The sequence below is a fragment of the Chrysochloris asiatica genome, unplaced genomic scaffold, assembly GCF_000296735.1.
Source record: "Chrysochloris asiatica unplaced genomic scaffold, ChrAsi1.0 scaffold00106, whole genome shotgun sequence".
NCBI lineage: Eukaryota > Metazoa > Chordata > Mammalia > Afrosoricida > Chrysochloridae > Chrysochloris > Chrysochloris asiatica.
The window spans coordinates 5,962,849-5,979,541 of NW_006408624.1; the positions used below are offsets into that span (position 1 = coordinate 5,962,849).

The 16,693-nt window shown below is 52.8% G+C and overlaps 1 protein-coding gene across 1 annotated transcript; it reads right to left on the reverse strand.

Annotated features, from left to right (window-relative positions):
• Nucleotides 1-13,920: 13,920 nt before the first annotated feature.
• POU3F1 (POU class 3 homeobox 1) lies at nucleotides 13,921-16,687 on the reverse strand. Its single transcript, XM_006867561.1, has one exon. It carries the CDS (start codon nucleotides 16,609-16,611, stop codon nucleotides 15,418-15,420), a length of 1,194 nt encoding a protein of 397 aa, XP_006867623.1. The 5' UTR covers nucleotides 16,612-16,687; the 3' UTR covers nucleotides 13,921-15,417.
• Between the last annotated feature and the right edge of the window lie 6 nt (nucleotides 16,688-16,693).

Consider the following 16,693-nt stretch of genomic DNA (forward strand, 5'->3'; position numbering starts at 1 on the left):
CAGCATGCCAGTTCCCGGAGCCTCATGCACAGGGTGTCGGGGAAGGGCAGGCTGAAGCTTGGGTGGGAGTCTTGGCCCAAAGCCCCAGGTGAGTGGAGGAATTGGGGGTGGACCTGAAGTACCAGTCTGGGGGCTGAGTTGGCAGCTTCTCCTGGGGTCAGAGGGTGCACCCTCTGGAGCCAGCCAGGTCACGGGGCCTCCCTGCAGGCAGAGCTTCCAACCAGCTGCCTGGGTCTGCCTCAGCAGAGTGCAGGGAAGGATCAGAGAGAAGCTCTGAAACAATGAGGCAAAACTTCCTTTCCCAAGTCCACCACCGTAGGGATAGAAGGCTAGAAGTTCATGCTTCTGCTTGTTCTTTTCTGGTCAGAAGACAAAAATCTCTCCTGCCTTTTCAGACTCCCTATAAGGCATCTCTGTTCCCCCTTCCTGCATCTATCATTCTGTTGGGAACTCCTGTATCCTAACTGAAGTTCATAGTTAATTCTCATATCCAGTCTTGTCCATTTTAGCCCATGGTCCTAGTCATGGCCGTGGCTCTTTTAGGTGAGGGGAGCAGACTTGTGCCTTTCAGTTACACAGTCTGGAGACCTCTGCTGCAGGCTGGGGGTGAGGCTGGTCCTGAAGAACTTTATCCCCGGGTCTGCTGTGTTTGCGGGTAAGAAGAGGTGGGGAAGGCAACTGCCTCCTCCCCTTGTCCCCTGTCATCTGACGACCATGCTTAGATCATAAGTGTTAATGAAACTGGTGTCCCAGAGGCAGCTGGGCACCCCCCAACAACCCGCCTGACTCATTTACAGCTTTCTTCTTTACCCCAAAGGCTTCTCTCTGAGGTGGCAAATGTAGGGGGTTGGTTTCAGGTTTCATGTTTTTACATTACTGGGTGGAAAGTAAAAAAAAAAAACAAAAAAACATTTCCAAACCAAAAACCCAGCTTCTGTAGCAGAAATTGTCCTGAGAGGGCTGAAAATTTCCCCATCTTCTCTCATCTGCCTGCTCAGTGACATTGGGTGGTGGTTAAGAGGAGAGGTTAGAACGGGGCTGAAGAGAGTGTTGGGGGCAGCTGCAGTCCTGCTTAAAAGCAGGTGGAGGACCTTTGGGGGCCTTCCGGTTCTGGAGTCTCCACTGCCTGGCAGAGGATGGCAAGGGAGCTGGGATGGGGAGGAACCAGGAATGGACAAGTCTCCCTCAGCTTGAATCCCCTAGGTGATTTGGTCCCAGAGGGCCTGGGGCAAGCGTCCCTCTGTTTAGAGAGGGCTCTTAAGGTGGAGTGGTATAGGTGGGAAGATACAGGGTCCATCTGGTGTGCAGAGACTAGGGGTGCCACTACTCCTCCTGTCGCTGGCTGGTAGTTTTATAAACCACCCCACTCCCTGGTGTCAGGGACAGATGGCCTTCATGGCAGACGGAGACTAGGCCTGCAGTGGCTGGATGAGCTTTTTGGTCTCAGTCTGGCCCAACTGGCTAATAAGACAATCCCAGGGCTAGTGACAGGGTTCTCTCTCTCTCTGTGTATGGGGACAGTCCTGACCTTGGGCCATCCTGGGAGAGAAATATAACTGGGTGCCCCAGACAGAGTGGTCTACCTAGGGGGCTCACCCAATTTGCCATGCAGGAATGGCAGGTGCTCAGGACCTTGCCATTGCCCACTTGCCCAGGCTCCTAGAGCTGACCCCTTCATCCTGGAGCCGACGGGATGGCTACCCCGTGGGAGTCTCCGCTGCAGCTGGAGCCTGGTCTGGATGCAGATCTCCTGCCTGGCCCCCAGAGTCCGCCGCCTGGGCAGCAGCTCTTCCCGCAGGACGCGCCCGTTTATTATGCGCTCCTGATCCCTCACCGCTCAGGCAGGCAGCGGCCTTCATTAGCGGAGGAGCTGGGGTCTGTTTTGGCTGCCTCATCAGCATCAGTGAACTGCGTCCCTGCGAGATTTGATACAATTTAATTAACCTAATTAAAAGCTCTGATTGCAGAGATGATTGGGGTAGCGCCAGCAGCGACTGCATATTTATAATGAGCTGCAAGGTGTGGGACCGCAGCCAAACGCCACGCATCCTAATGAGCGGGAGCCGGGAGCCAGGGAGCGGGAGAGGGAACGTTTATTTTTGGCAACAATGCCCAGTTCCTCCCTGCCAGGGAGTCAGAGACCCGGGGAGCGCAGACGGACCTGCCCACTGTACTCTTCCGCGTGAGGGGAGCAGAACTGTGTGCTCTCCAATCGTTCAGGTGCCTCTGGACACCCCCAGAAACACACTGGGGCGCGTTTTCTGTTTGTTGTGGGGGCTGGGAGGCCAGCAGTGCGCTCTTCATGCCTCTTTCACCCCTAGGAGTCAGGAACCGCCTTCTGAACCGTGAGTCCTGGTGTGAAGAGGTAACCTTAGGGCCCAGCTGAGTCACCTTACTTCAAAGCTCCGGGATCCCTGGACTGGACTCTCAAACTTGTCAAAGAAGAGTCAGAGGCTGACAGGATTCAGGCTGATCCCAGGAAGGGGTCTAAAATGTCCAGGGGTCTTGGGCCTGGGACGGGCTGGAGAAGCAGAAGAGACAGGCCACCCACTCATTCCGGAAGCTTCAACCCACGTCCCAATCTTGCGATTTTCTGAGGACCCTGCCCAGAGAAGGGCGGCTCCCCTGGGCTCCTCTCTTCTGCCTCTGCCTCTCTGTCTGGGGACTCTTGGTTTGTCTGACTCAGCGTTTCCGCTGTAAATCACATCTAATAATAACAAGAGTGAGAGCTGTGGCAGAGAGGCTGTGGGTGAAGGGGGCACCTGTGAGAAGGGGTGCGCTGCCCAGCTGCTGATGGGTGTCAAGGCGGGAGGAAATGGCAGGGTGATAGGAATAGGGGCTGGGCTTTGAAAGCCACTGCCAGTCGCCTTTGGGGGAAAGAAGGTGGGAGCAGCCTTCACCCCACCCCCACCCCTGTTCCAGAGCTTGTGTAGGTCATGAGCTCAGCAGGGCTGGCCCAGCCTCCCTCTAACCCCCCACCCTCCCAGTGCTTTGAGCACCCGCCAGGACAAGATGAGATTTGTCCCCAGCCCACCTTGCAGAGCTGCAGCTGTTTAGGTCCCTTATCAATCTTCTCTGTGGGTTTAATCATCTCTCTGTCATCCTGCTGGGGCAGCCCTCCCCTTGCTGGAGCCCCCAGAGGGGTGGCAGCTCCCTAGCCCAGCTTCCTCCAAGCTCCCTCCTCCAGACACAGCCAGATTCCCCCCCCCACCTGACTTCCCTTGTTGGAGATAGGATGGGCCAGGGAAGGACTGTGTTTATGCAAAGTGTAGACAGAGAATAGGCAAGGGTAGAGTGGTACTGGGGTCTCTGGGTGATGTAAATGGTTTGTGTTCAGTTACTAAATGAAAGGGTGGTGGTTTGAGGATTTTAGTGGCATGGCAGAAGATAGTCCTGGCAATCTGCTTCCTTACAAATACTACAGCCAAGAAAATTCTATGGAGCAGTTCTGCTCTGTTACACGACATCACCATGAGTTGGAACTGACTTGAGGAGGACAGGTAGAGGTGGTACTGGCAGAGAATTTGTCTTAGTCAAGCCCCCAAGATCTTTGCTTTCATTCTAGGCTGGTTGGGGCAGGGCTTAGAGGTTGGCCATGAAGTCTTCTAGACCAGATCAAAGATTCTTGCGTAGACACAGCATCCCTCTCTGCCTTCTTTCTCCTGCAGCCCCTTGGGAACTATATCCACCCATGCTGTTCATCCAGCTAGCAGCCAGCCAGCACTGGCCTCCTTCCATGGGTGGGTCTGGTGAGGCCAGGCCCCCTGGAGCCTTGTGGGGCTCAGAGGCCCGTGGGCAGGAACCGTGAACCCACAGCTCTGCATGCATCTTGGGAAAGAGGGTGCATAGGAGTCAATGGAGCTTGTGTTGTGGTCCAGGCTGGGAGCCAGGGCGCAAGGGGCTCTGGGACCCATCCCAGTGCTGACGTGCAAGATGACCTTCAGGGCAAGTCTTTGGCCTGTTCCACTTTACTCTCTGCCCTCCCTTCAAAACACTTGGGGAATGGGCAGGAAGGGGGTGGCATGGCATGGTGTGTATGCCCCTCTAGGTACCATGAGAAAAGAGGGCCCTTCCTTCTACTGCTCGCCACTCTCCATCCATCCCAGGAACTCTCCATGCAAATGGAAGGCCAACTCCTCCCCAGTTTTCAGGAGGGCTAGGACCCCACTGAGCATCACTCAGCTTGTCCTCACAGTGGGGACTTAGGGACCAAAGGTGCTAGAGGGGCCTGGACTAGCCCTTCAGCACAAGGCTGGGTGCTGGAAGACAATGGTGTGTTGATGAAGCTCTTGTCCTCATCTCACATGACCTGACCTGGGAGTGGGTGGACCGCACGTGGCTGGGCAGTCTGGGTTGACCTTTGGTTGCTGGCTTGGGAAGAGAGGAAGTTATGAAGCCTTTCTGCCCACTCAATGCCCTGGGCACTCTGCCTCCCCTAGCCCAGAACTGCCCTCTGGGCACACACACGCTGTCTTCCACCTACTTTCTTTGAGTCTTTCTCTTCCTTTTCTGCTCAGCCATGTGTGAGGGTGTGTACATTGTGTTCGCATGTGTGTGCATGAGTGTACATATCTGTGTGAATGTTAAAAGGGAGAGGACAACGAGGATGAAGCCCCCTGTGATTAAATTAAAGCCCCCAATCAGGAATAAAGACCTTGTTTCCCCCAATGTGGGGACAAAATCGGGATGAGGCCCAAGTGTCTGTGCATGTCCAGATCTGGACATGTGTACATGTGTAGAGGACCATGCCTCCTGTCCTACTTTGTCCCTTGACCTAGGTCCTTTCTGGTGATAGGAGGCAAATTCACAGTTTCTTATAGTTCCAGCTGGAGCCAGACCCCCTCTCTCTGACACAGAAATAGAGTCACTTTCAAAAAGAAAAAGGAAGACTTTTTTGGGGGGGAGATTGTGTAATTATTATAATCAACTGAATTAACTAAAAAGGACCATTTAGTGAGGAAACAAGGAGTGTGTGCCTTGAGAGTTACACACCATCAATGCTGTGCAGAGGGAGACACGTAGGCACACTTACGATTCTTGAAGGAGTTTGCTCTGTCTGTCCTCTCACCAGGATGCTAAGGTGGATATAGTAAAAGGGGTATCTCAAGATAATGTCTCCCTAAAGTCCTAAAGACCCCAGAGTATTGAGGGCCAGGACTTCTGAGAGGGGAGCAAACGTGTATAAATTTCTTGATGCATCAGTTTAAAGGATACTCATAACCCAACTTCATCACATAGCATGACAAATATTACATAAGGAATTTTTAGTGAGTCCTTCTTTCCTGGGAGCCCCCCCATCAATTTTTTCTTTCTTCAACTTTAAGTCAGGACAAGCCTCTCAGTGGTGCTGGGGTATTGGGATTAGATGGTGGTGGGGTGCCCACATGGCAAAGGGAGGCTTTTGGTTGAGAAAGGGTCCACATACATACCCTTACATTTATTCTCTGGGGTTCTTTCAAGCCAACAAACTCAAGGGATTTGGCCACGGAGTGTTTCTGAACCCAACAAGCACCCTTGGCCCCCCAAGTATAGTCCTAATAGTCCTGTCAGATACTGGGTAGATAGTCTGAGAATGGCCCTTAGCCTCAAAGCAGTAAGGCTGGGACTTTGGAGGCTGTGGTGGAGATAGGAGTGGTTGGGCAGCCCTGAGGTTAGTAATGGAATCTGAGTTTGAAGCAGAGTTGAGCAGGTGAGTGTGGACGAAGGCTGGGGTGTTTGAGGTTGAGTGAGCAGGGCATCTCCTTCATTCTTGACAGGATTCTGAGAAACCTATTTTTGGATCCCAAGACAGATGTTCTCCCCCAGTGAAGAGAATGTTTAGTGTCTGCTCTTCGTTCAGAGGGGCGGGACAGGTCCCCTCCCCCTGCTCCCCACAGCTGAGCAGAGTCATACATCACCAAGGGGCCGGGTCTCCTAGATGTATTACCCTAATACGTCGCTATAGCAACCCCACTCTAATCCTGCATTATTCTAATGTGGTCCCCCTCCCCACTGTGATGTATAGCTCGGGTCTCAGAGCTGCTAGGCCCCTTCTCTTAGAGTCTGCTTCAAGTACCCCAGGGATGGGTGGGCCAGAGGCCAGCTTGGCTCCTTGGACCCCATCTTGTTTCTCCTTACCCTGCGTGTGGGCTCCTTTGTGAGGCTGGGTGTGGAGGTGGGGTTTGGTTCATCAGCCTGCCTGCCTGCCCAGAGAGAGGAAGTGGCAGGCCATGCATCCCCGGTCCTGGCACATGAGTGCCTGACGCACTGACCCACGCCAGCCTGCCTGGCCTGGAGACCTGAGGCCTAGGGGTTGTGGGCCATGGCAGGACAATGGTTACATTCCGGCTGTCAGCCACAGGCCCCCATTGTTCTGATGGACACTGCCTGCTTGAAGGCCTCGATTCTGGCCCTCACTCTGCGTGGGGCGTAGGATGCTCCCTGGACTACTCCCCCAGGGACCATAGAGGGGTGATTCATGGGGTGGCCAGAGCATAGCAGGCCCCAGATGTGCCCAGATTCTGGGGGTTTGGAAGGGGGCGACTGAGGGTTGTTTGTGTCAGAGGAGGAGGGATTGAATAGCCGGAGAACTTAGGGCCATGAACGCCAAGCCACGTCATTTTCTATCCCTCCTCCATGTAGGCTGCTCAGAGAGGCCCCATTGTCAGAGGGGCAGGCCCACCCAGGCTGGAAGGGAAGTGAGAAACTGAGAGGGGCCACCTCAGAGCTGGGAGGGCCCATAGACGATCCTTCACTACACTGATGTGAAATTGAGGTCCATAGAATGGCAGGGACTTGCTCAAGGCCACCCAACTAGGTAGTGACAGGCCTGGGACCAGAATATTTCCTTGTCTCTTCCCAGGACTTAGATGTTGCTGTCATTTCAGTAGGAGATTGAGTCCCAGTGGTGACAGAAGTTACCTTCCAAAGGTCCTTCCTCTCCCTCACTCTCTATTAAAGCTCTCTAGTCTTGGCGTCGTTAGAGTGAGAAGTTAGAGCTAAGGGGAATCCTAGGTCCATGCAGCAGTCACAGTGACTACACATTTTAGGGGGTGGTCCTGAAGAACAGAATGGGGCATGGTGTTCCCATTGCTCCAATGCATGAGTCATGGAGGCTATACTAGATGTCATCCAAGCAAGTCTATCATTTGAGACTTCGTATGTCTGCCCCATATGACGAAAGCCAGAGAGGGAGAAGAGGCTAATCCAGGATTGTCTTGAGGACAGGAGACTGGTCTTATTTATTTGTGTTCCTGGTGCTCAACACAGGGCTTGGGTGGCAGGTGATTGGATAGGTAGATGGGTGGGTGTTAGAATGGGTGGATCGATGGTTGGATGGGTAGATGGATGAGTGGATAGTTGGATGGATGGGTGGATGGGTTGTTGAATGGATGAGTAGATGGTTGGAGGATGGATGTATGGGTGCATGAGGGAATGTCCATTTTTATATGATGAGGACCAGAGATGACAAATGAGCAGTGTGGTGAGATCTGGAATCCTGAACCCCAGCCTTGGATTTGACTTTCCCTGTTGTGTGGACAAGGTTGGGGTGGAACCAAGTCTCTGGTGGATGGTTCCAGATGGTCTAGGGATCTTGAACGTGGGTTGACTCTTTTGTGTTGGAATTAGATGACTGGGCAGTAGCAGGGTCACTGCTTGGAAGAGTGCTGAGCAGGGCAGGAAAGGGTTGAAGGTTTAGGGAGGAGGACTATGTGGGGTCTGAAGGTACTAGGGCTTTGCTTTCTTGGCAGGCTCTGAATCAGAAGTCCCTACTCATTCTTCATGACCATGCTTTATGAGGCCTTCCCTGAAGGTTTTGTCTCCCCAGAACCCAGCCCTTAGCTTTAGTATTCAGGAGGGGCTCAGTAAACATTTGTTGAATAAATAGATTTGGCACAAAGTGGGGACTAGGTTGGGAGATTGCATCCACCATTCATTTTCTGGGTCATATTAGGCAAATGACTCTACATCCATGGGGCTCAGTTTCCTCATCTGTGGACTGGGGATGATGATCTTGAGCCTTTTCATTCAGATGCTTTTGTATAGAATTCTGGAGGGAAAAAACCCCTACTAGGCATCATTTTCTATACTGCTTCATCTCAGCAATAATATAATAATATATATTGTACATGTAAAAATATTTTCATAGTGATATTTAATGTGCTTTTACAATGTGCTGTGCTCTTTCCTAAGTGTTTGCATTTATCACATCTCATTTAATCCTCACAACAACCCTGCAAGGTAGATACTATTACTATATTTTATAAATGAGGAAGCAGATATGGAACGCTTAAGCATCTTGCCCATGGTCACGTGGGTAATAGGGTGTGCTTCCAGGATTACAGGGCAGTTATGAGTCAGGATGGACTCGGTAGCACTGGGTTTGGTTTGGTGTCATCATTAACTGGAGTCCCTGGAGAGTGTAAATTGTTAATGTAGTCACTGCTAAGGTTGGAGGTTCAAGCCTACACAGAAGCTCATTAGAAGACAGGCCTGGAGATGTACTTCTGAAAAAAATCAGTCACTGAAACCCTACTCTGAATATGAAGGGTCACCATAAAATAGAATAGATTTATAGCAAGTGGTATGGTATCATTAACTAGCTGTGTTGCCTTGGGCAGGTCATTAACCCTCTCTGGGCACCACTTTCTTCACTCATAAAATAGGGATAATTAGTGTTAGATAATGAAAATAAATTACAAAGTATTGTGTCAGATGGGTACTATGTCAGAATGTTTTGGACAGAACAGTCATACAGCTGAGAAAAGGTGAAGTCTGGGTTTGTCCTCAGGTCCGTGTGGCCCAATGGCCCATGTGTTTCCCCCTTCTGCACTTTGTCTCATTTGAGACCTGGAGAGTGTCCCAAGGACTTTGATGATAATGGGAGGAGGCAGGTGACCCTCAGCAGCTGTGGCCAGGTCTCCCTATGAGCTGCTTGGGTCAGCTCTGCAGCTTCAGAGTATATGGAGATGCTCAGACCTTGGAAAAGGCCAAGGATGGGGCAACATCTTCCCTCAAACATGGGGATCGGCAGTAGGGCTGGGCCAGGTCTGCTCCGGCTCTCGCTCCTGTTCAGAGCTGAATAATCTGGAGCCTTTGAAGAAGGATTTTTGAAAAGCCATCAGGAGTGAATCATTGACTTAGGGAGGCGATGAATCAACGGGGAGTTCATAAAACGGCAAATGAATCGGGTGTGAGAGCACCGAAGCCACTGCTATTCCCCAGAACCCTCGGGGGACAGAGAGCTGAGAGAAAAGAAATAAAAATAACATGCAGGGCCTTACGCCTGCTACAAACCGAGTCAGCCCCTCCTTCCATGTGGAAGGACAGAGTGGGGCAGAAGGACGAGACCTGCTGGTGGGCGCCGAGGGGCCAGAGGGAGAGCTCCGGGGGCACTCCCAGCTGCCTGGGTCCAGGCTGTGGGTGTAATTAGCAAACGCCTTTTTCCCTTCTTTTCAGGAGCCCTCACAAGAAAGAACACTGATTTTGACGAACACCCAAAATAATGTGAGATCAGGCACCATGCATTATGCATGAGGTCTGATTTAACATGAACATTATTTTTTGTGTACGAGACCATATGCCTCCGTGCTGTCGCTGCAGCCTAATAATACCCAGACCCACCCTGGTCAGGCTCAGCAGAGACATGTCCACCAGAGTGTGTCTGTGAGGTGGGGTAGGGGTTGAGGCAGAGCCTCCTGGGACTTTGCTTATTTGAGGAGAGCCCACTCAGATGCCCAGCTGGTGAGAGGTGGGTCGTGGCCCTGGAGAAACCCCAGGAACTAGAAGGGTGGGTGTAGCCATGTCAAAGTACCAGTGTGTGTGTGTGTGTGTGTGTGCGCGCGCGCCATCAGAAGCTTGTGACGAGGTGATGCTGTGCAGGGCTCATGTGCATGGCAATGTGGGTGCGTGCTTGTAGCTGAGGATTTGCTGTGTGTGATGGATGGCGGCAGGAACGGAGAGATCTAATTGCTGTGTGTGTTTGTATATATACACGCATATGTATGTGTGGGGGTGTGTGTTTAAAAAATAAGATCACACATACATACAAACACACAGCCCAACTTTAATTATCTGAACGGAGCAGCAAGAGATCTGGGAGGAGCTGGGACAATGATGGGCAGGGATGTGTTTGGAAAGCGATTTGTGGGGTAAGTGCTTAGAAATTCTGAGAGAATGGGACCTCATCAATGCTACAAAGGATGAAGATGGGCATATTTAACCCCATGTTCTATGTACCACATACTTGGGAACTCCTGAGAAGAGCTCAGTGCAAAGACCAAAAAGCTGATACTGGATGGCCCAAACACTGGTGTGGTGTGCCCAGCATGTGTCAGCATGAGCATTTTGTGAGTGAGTGAGCTGGCAAGGATTCTAGTGGCTTGGAAAGGAGGCGTGATTTTGAGTGTGAGAGTGAGAGAGACAGAAGAGCTAGTGAGTGATGGTGGATTTCTGAGAGTTGGCTGTGCCAGTGGATGAGATGGTAGATTGAGAGGCAAGGGTCATGGGCGAGTATGTGTGCATGTGTGTGTGTGTGCATGTGCATGTGTACATGCTTGTGGATGGATATATGGGGCCAGATTGCTTCCCTTGGAGGCTAAAGTTGCCTCAGCTCTACATGGCACCTTCCACAGAGCAGCCAACTTGAAGCAGATTTGTCTGGTGGGGAATGCTCAATACCAAGTTGGCCCGGGTGCCTGCTACCATGTCCTAGCTCAGGGACCAATAGAGGGCAGTCCTCTCACACGGAGGCATTAGAGATGGCACTGGGAGCTCTGAATGGTGGGTCAAACACTTACTCCAGGGACTTCAAATATGCCAGGCAGGGACTTTATTTGCTAGCTCCAGCTGCCTCTGACCTCAGTCGTTAAGCTGGTTGATCAGACTGATGATTGTCTTTGCTAAATTTAGGAGGAGGAAGAGCTGGGCCAGATGCCCAACCTCCTTTCTTTCTCTTTTTCAGGTGGGGATTTTGCTGGTGTCTGCTTCCTGATGTTCATACCCTGCTGGGAGGGAGCCCCTTCCACACGCTCGTCTCTCCAGAAGTAGCTGAGGCCCAAACAGCTGAAAGTGGGCAGCTGCCATTGTGGCTCAGCTAGTCCTGCAGGCACCCAATCCAGTCCTGAGCTCCTGGGGTCATTATGACTCTTGTGCAGGTCTTAAGCACCTAAAACATAAATGAGTGCATCTTTTTGAGGTAGGAGGTTGGAGAGAACATAGGTGTCCTTGGGACTCTCAAAGAGATTGTGTCTGGCAGGATCAGGTTCCCTGATCAGGAAAGTTCATCTTCTGGATTTGTCTTGATGACCATGGATGACCACAACACTCACCTTCCTTTCCTGTGTTGGCCAACCTCCACTCTACAAATGTTCCCTTAGCTCAAAGCATTAACAGTGGAAGTAGCTATAGATTTACATGCACAGTGGCACACACACATATTCATACACCAACATGCTGAGGTCACATTGGGAGAGTGATGCTCAACAGAATATGTGGCTAAATTGACAATAGAAAACAATTCTATTCAGATGAGGAGGGGGACGGAGATGGAATCGTAAGATTCCATACTTGCTAGAGAAAGCATTGGCTTCCTCTGAAGTCTCATGCTAAGGACATCTGCCTCTCTTGAATGAAAGGAAGTCTGAGGTTCTCATGAACAAGCAGGTAGATACACACACACATGGAAAAGACAACTGCATGGATCTGACCTCAGTCTTTCCCAAACACTCTAAGGAGTGAGATTTATGTGTATGATTCTCTCCCTATGATTTTCTTCTTACGAAGTCAAACGGGCTGAGACTCCTCCTGTTCATCCCTAAGATGGCAAATGGGGGAAGTAGAACCAGGTTTCATGTGACCCAGGGGATTAGTCACTGTAGGTAGCAGTCCCAGGCTTATGTTTCATTAAAGCAAAATCTTCATAAAGTGCTTAATTTTCTTCTATATCCCCTTTCCCACATTTTTTTTTACCCCTTCTCAGCTGCCGCTGATTCTTGGGAGGTGGCTTTGTTTTGTTGTTTTTGAGTTGACTTGCTTAAATAATAAACCTACCCTCTTGTACAGGATTAAGCACACAATTAGGAAATCAATCAATCAATTGGTGTCAGCTGCAGGCTGAGGCCAGTGAAAGGCCCCATCTTTCCAGTCAGCCTCCCAACCTCAAAACCTGCTGAGGCTCAGGGATGGGGTGCAGGTGGTGGGGAGCTGTGAGCTTCATTTACTAATATTTCAGGACCTCCGAGGCTGGAACAAATGCAGCCTGGATGCAGAATGGAGGAGGGGTGGAGATGCGGAGCTGCTTCGAAGAAATTGCATATTTAGGAAAATAGGAGGTGAGAGGCTGGGGTAGGGTGGTCCGAGGCTCCTGGCTGTGTAGCCACCATGCCTCCTAGTTCCCAGTCTCCTCTTTACTGGGGAAGCTTATGGGCCCAACAGCATGGGGAATGGTAGGGTCACCGGTGCCAATTACAGGGTAATCGCTCCCTAGGCTGGACTGAAGAAGGAAAGAAAACCAAAAAAAACAAAAACTGAGGGAGCAGTGAGTGAGAGGCTGAGCTTTTGTATTTGTACAGACGATTCCCCCCAAGACTCTGGAGTAGAGTCCAGAAAGTCATCAGAAACTCTGGCATGGCCAGGGGGCCCAGTTAGCCTGAGCCAGGTATCCAGCCAGGATTGCCAGAGAACACCTCTCTGAGCATCCCATGCCATCCCTGGAGCCACGGTCTCTCCTCTCCCCGGTGTTGCTGGTGGGAAGGAACCTACATTCACCCTCACTAAGGGCACAGTTTTCTCCCCTGCCAAGTGATTGTACCCTTGTGTTTTGGTTTTACGAAGAGTGAGAGGAACTTCATATGGTTCCTTCTGAGAAGGGAAAAAGCTACATTTATGTAGGAAATGGAAAGAGCCGTTTTATTCATATTTTAAAGACTTAGTTAAAAACAAACGAACAAGAAAACACACTTCAAACCGAAGATCTTGACTGGGAGGTTTGGGCTTTGAACCTGGAAGCCCCATGTTGCCTCCATCATCCATCCTGACCCCCTTGGATGCTATTGCTGAAGGCCGGAGGGGACTGTGTCTATGGCCTCACCAGAGGTCAGTTTTCTTACAGGCAGATGTATCACTCCCTGGGGGGTAACTGGGAGCCCACTCCTGGAGAGATGTCAGGTCTTTCTGGTGGCACACTTGTTTGTGCCTCCATTTCTCCCCAAGAGAAATTGGGATAGGTGGCTTGTTGAAAGAGAAGTAGGAATGGCTTTGCCCAAGCAAGCAGGCAGGGCTCCCTCCCAGGCTGACTTGGCTGTGAGGAATCACTTGCCCAGATCGCTATCTAAGCCCTTAGAACTCGTGTGGATCAGGTGGTCTTGACCATCATTTGTTTGCTGGTGGAGCGGCAGCTGGGGTGGGCTGTTGGGGCCGACAAGGCTTCCAGCTTCCCCAGAATCTGGAACAGTGAAGTTGGTCTGGTCCCTATACATGGAGTGCAAATTGAAACTAACACCAGGTGTTGGGCAGGGGGGCACAGCGATGCCAGGCTGGTGATTTGACCTCAACTGGCTTCTCCCTTGGTCAAGAAGAACAGTTGAATTGTGCCTGAGGAACGGCTGACCCCGGTTGGGCGTGGTGTCGGTGGTTCACTGTCCCAGGCCCTGGACTGATTTCAGGAGAGTCTGTTCATGGGATGGGGACATGAGGCAGCTTCCCCTTCTCGAAACACATTCAGCTGGGGCATGGCCCAACTGTTGTCTAAGTAACAGGCCGTGTCCTGATACTGGACTGAAAAGATCTGTGTGGTCAACCTTCCTCCAACATCTCCCCGACTGCGGCCAGAACTTTAGTATTGGTGAGCCAGAAAATTCCATCACCTCACCCCAAAACCCAGACCTGACAGTAAATAGGACAGGACACAGCCCTGGGGTACATGTTTATGTGAGTAATAAAATATTTACTATAACATAAATATAAAGAGAACTTCCCAGTCTACATTTTTTTTTTTTGCAATAAAGATACAAAGAGAATGCACCAAAACATTGTTCCAAAAAATAACAAAAATAAAATAACAAAATTTAAATTCCAACGGTAACAAACTGAACAAGAAATGGAGAAAGAGGGGGGAAGCTCCAAACACATCCAGAAAATAAATAGCGATGGGTCAGAAATCCAGAAATCATTAAAATATCTTTTGCGGTTTAGTGGTGTACAAAATCTTTTGGGATGGTGTGGAGGGGCAACCCAGAAAAACCAAAAATAAAAAAAAATCAAGCACAAAATGTTCTTCTCCCCACCAGTGTGTACATTATCTCATATATTTACATGGTTCCCCCCAAACTTGGGGGATTTCTCTCCCAGCCTCCCCCCCAGCATCCCACACCCTAGGGGGTCAGTGGCCGGGAAAGGGTGCTGAGACAAGCTGCAGGGAGTCTACCAGAAGGATCTCAGGGAACAGCTTATTTCTACAGCTGGTTAAAAAATATCTCCAACTTTTCCAAGTTTCGGTTGTTAGTGGCCAGGCAGGCAGGGTCCCGCGGGGTGTGGGAGCCCTGCTGTGCGGTGGTCTGTCTGCAGCTAGCAGTGTGTGGGAGAGCAGACCCCTCCGGCGTGGCCCGGAACCGAGCCGGGGCTCGGATAAAACGAAACGAAAAATGAACACTCGAAGGGTTTTGTTAGTTGCAATTTTTTTTTTTTTGCCTTTTTTTTTTTTTTTTAAGGGGGGTTGGGTAGGAGAAGGTAAGGGGAAAATAAATTAGGCTAGATTAAAGCTTTGGCTATTTCCTGCTTTATACACAGACGCGGCTCTCGCGGCCTCCCCTCTGGGGCCCCGATAAATACAGTATACAGCGATTTAAATTAAGGGCGCGGGCGGAGTTAGAAGGACTCCAGGAACCGAGAGGCTCCGCGAATAAATAAAAACCGTAAAAAACCAAGCCCGGAGGAAGGGGAAAGGGGGTGAGGCGCATCTTCGGGGAAAGATGAGGAGTGGAGCGAATAAAGTGACAGCCCCCCGCCCCTTACCCGCAGGCTTGGGAGTCCGCGCGGGGGAGAGGGAATGGGGAACTCTCCTTATTTCGTCCTCTCTCCCAAGGAATCCCTAAACCCCGCACCGCGTTACCTGTCGCTGTGGGGAGGCCGCTGCCGGGATCCGGCCCCGAACAGCCCGGGGAGCAGGGACGGGGGTCGTCGAGGGGATGGGGACAGGGAGCAGGCGTCGGGCAGGATGCCCGGGGTGAGTTGGCGCGTTCCGGATCATTGCTCCTCTCTCCTGAGCTTATAGGCTGTCTTCGCCGCTCGCCGGAGAGGGCAGTCCGGCGTTTGGTTTTGTTCGAAAGTTTCTAGGCTTTTTGTAAAATCCAAAGCAACCGAACAAAAAGAGTCCAGGCCGCGCGGACAGACTGCGCGCCCGCGCCTCATCGCTCGCCGGCGGGGGCCCAGCCCGCGGGGTCACTGCACAGATCCCGGCAGTGTGTGGTGATGGTGGTGGTGCAGCGCAGCCGGTGGGGGCGGCGGGGGTGCCGAGGGCGGCGATGCGCCGGCCCCACCCGGCCCTAGCTCTCCGGGCGCATAAACGTCGTCCATGGGTGGGTGGCCGGCGCCGGCCGCCGGGGTCATGCGCTTTTCCTTCTGCCGCCGGTTGCAGAACCAGACGCGCACCACCTCCTTCTCCAGCTGCAAGCTGTCGGCCAGGCCGGTGATCTCGTGCGCCGAGGGTTTGGGGCACTTGAGAAAGTGGCTTTCGAGCGCGCCTTTGACCCCCACTTCGATGGACGTGCGCTTCTTGCGCTTGCGGCCCTGCGCCGCGATCTTGTCCAGGTTGGTGGGGCTGCCGCTGGACGAGTCGGTCTCCTCCAGCCACTTGTTGAGCAGCGGCTTCAGCTTGCACATGTTCTTGAAGCTCAGCTGCAGGGCCTCGAAGCGGCAGATCGTGGTCTGCGAGAACACGTTACCGTATAGCGTGCCTAGCGCCAGCCCCACGTCGGCCTGCGTGAAGCCCAGCTTGATGCGCCGCTGCTTGAACTGCTTGGCGAACTGCTCCAGGTCGTCCGAGCTGGGTGCGTCCTCGTCCGAGTGCTCGCCCACAGACGAGCCGCCGCCTCCCGCGCCTGGGTGCAGGTGCACCGCCGCCGCATGCAGGCCGCCCGCGTGTGCGTGTCCATGTGCGTGTCCGTGTGCGCCCAGGTGCGGCGGCGGCGACGGCTCCAGCTGCGCCTCATGGCCGTCCTCATGCAGCGCGTGGTGCAGGCCGGGTCCCGCGCCGCCGCCGCCCGCCGCCAGCATCCCCGCCAGGCCGCCGCCGCCACCCCCAGGGTAGGCCGCCTGAGCGTAGAGCCCGAGTGGCTGGGGCTGGTGGCCCCCGCCAGCTCCCGGCGACGGCGACATGGCCGGGCCCAAGTGGTGCGCCGTGCCACCCTGTGCCCACGCTGCACCTGCGTGGGCCGCCCCCTGGTGCACCAGGCGTGCATGGAAACCGCCGCCGCCGCCGTCGTCTCGGCCGGTACCACCGCCGCCCGCCTTGCCATGTTCCAGGTGCGGGCCTCCGGCCCAGTCGCCGCCACCACCTCCTCCCGTGGGTAGCCACTGGGGGTGCGCTAGGCCCACGGGGTGGCCCGCGCCCGCGCCCAGCCACTCGTGGTGCATCAGCTTCTGCACTTCGCGGTACGCGGCCCCAGCGTGCAGCCGCTCAGCGGCCGCCGCGGCTGCTGCTGCCGCCGCGGCGTCC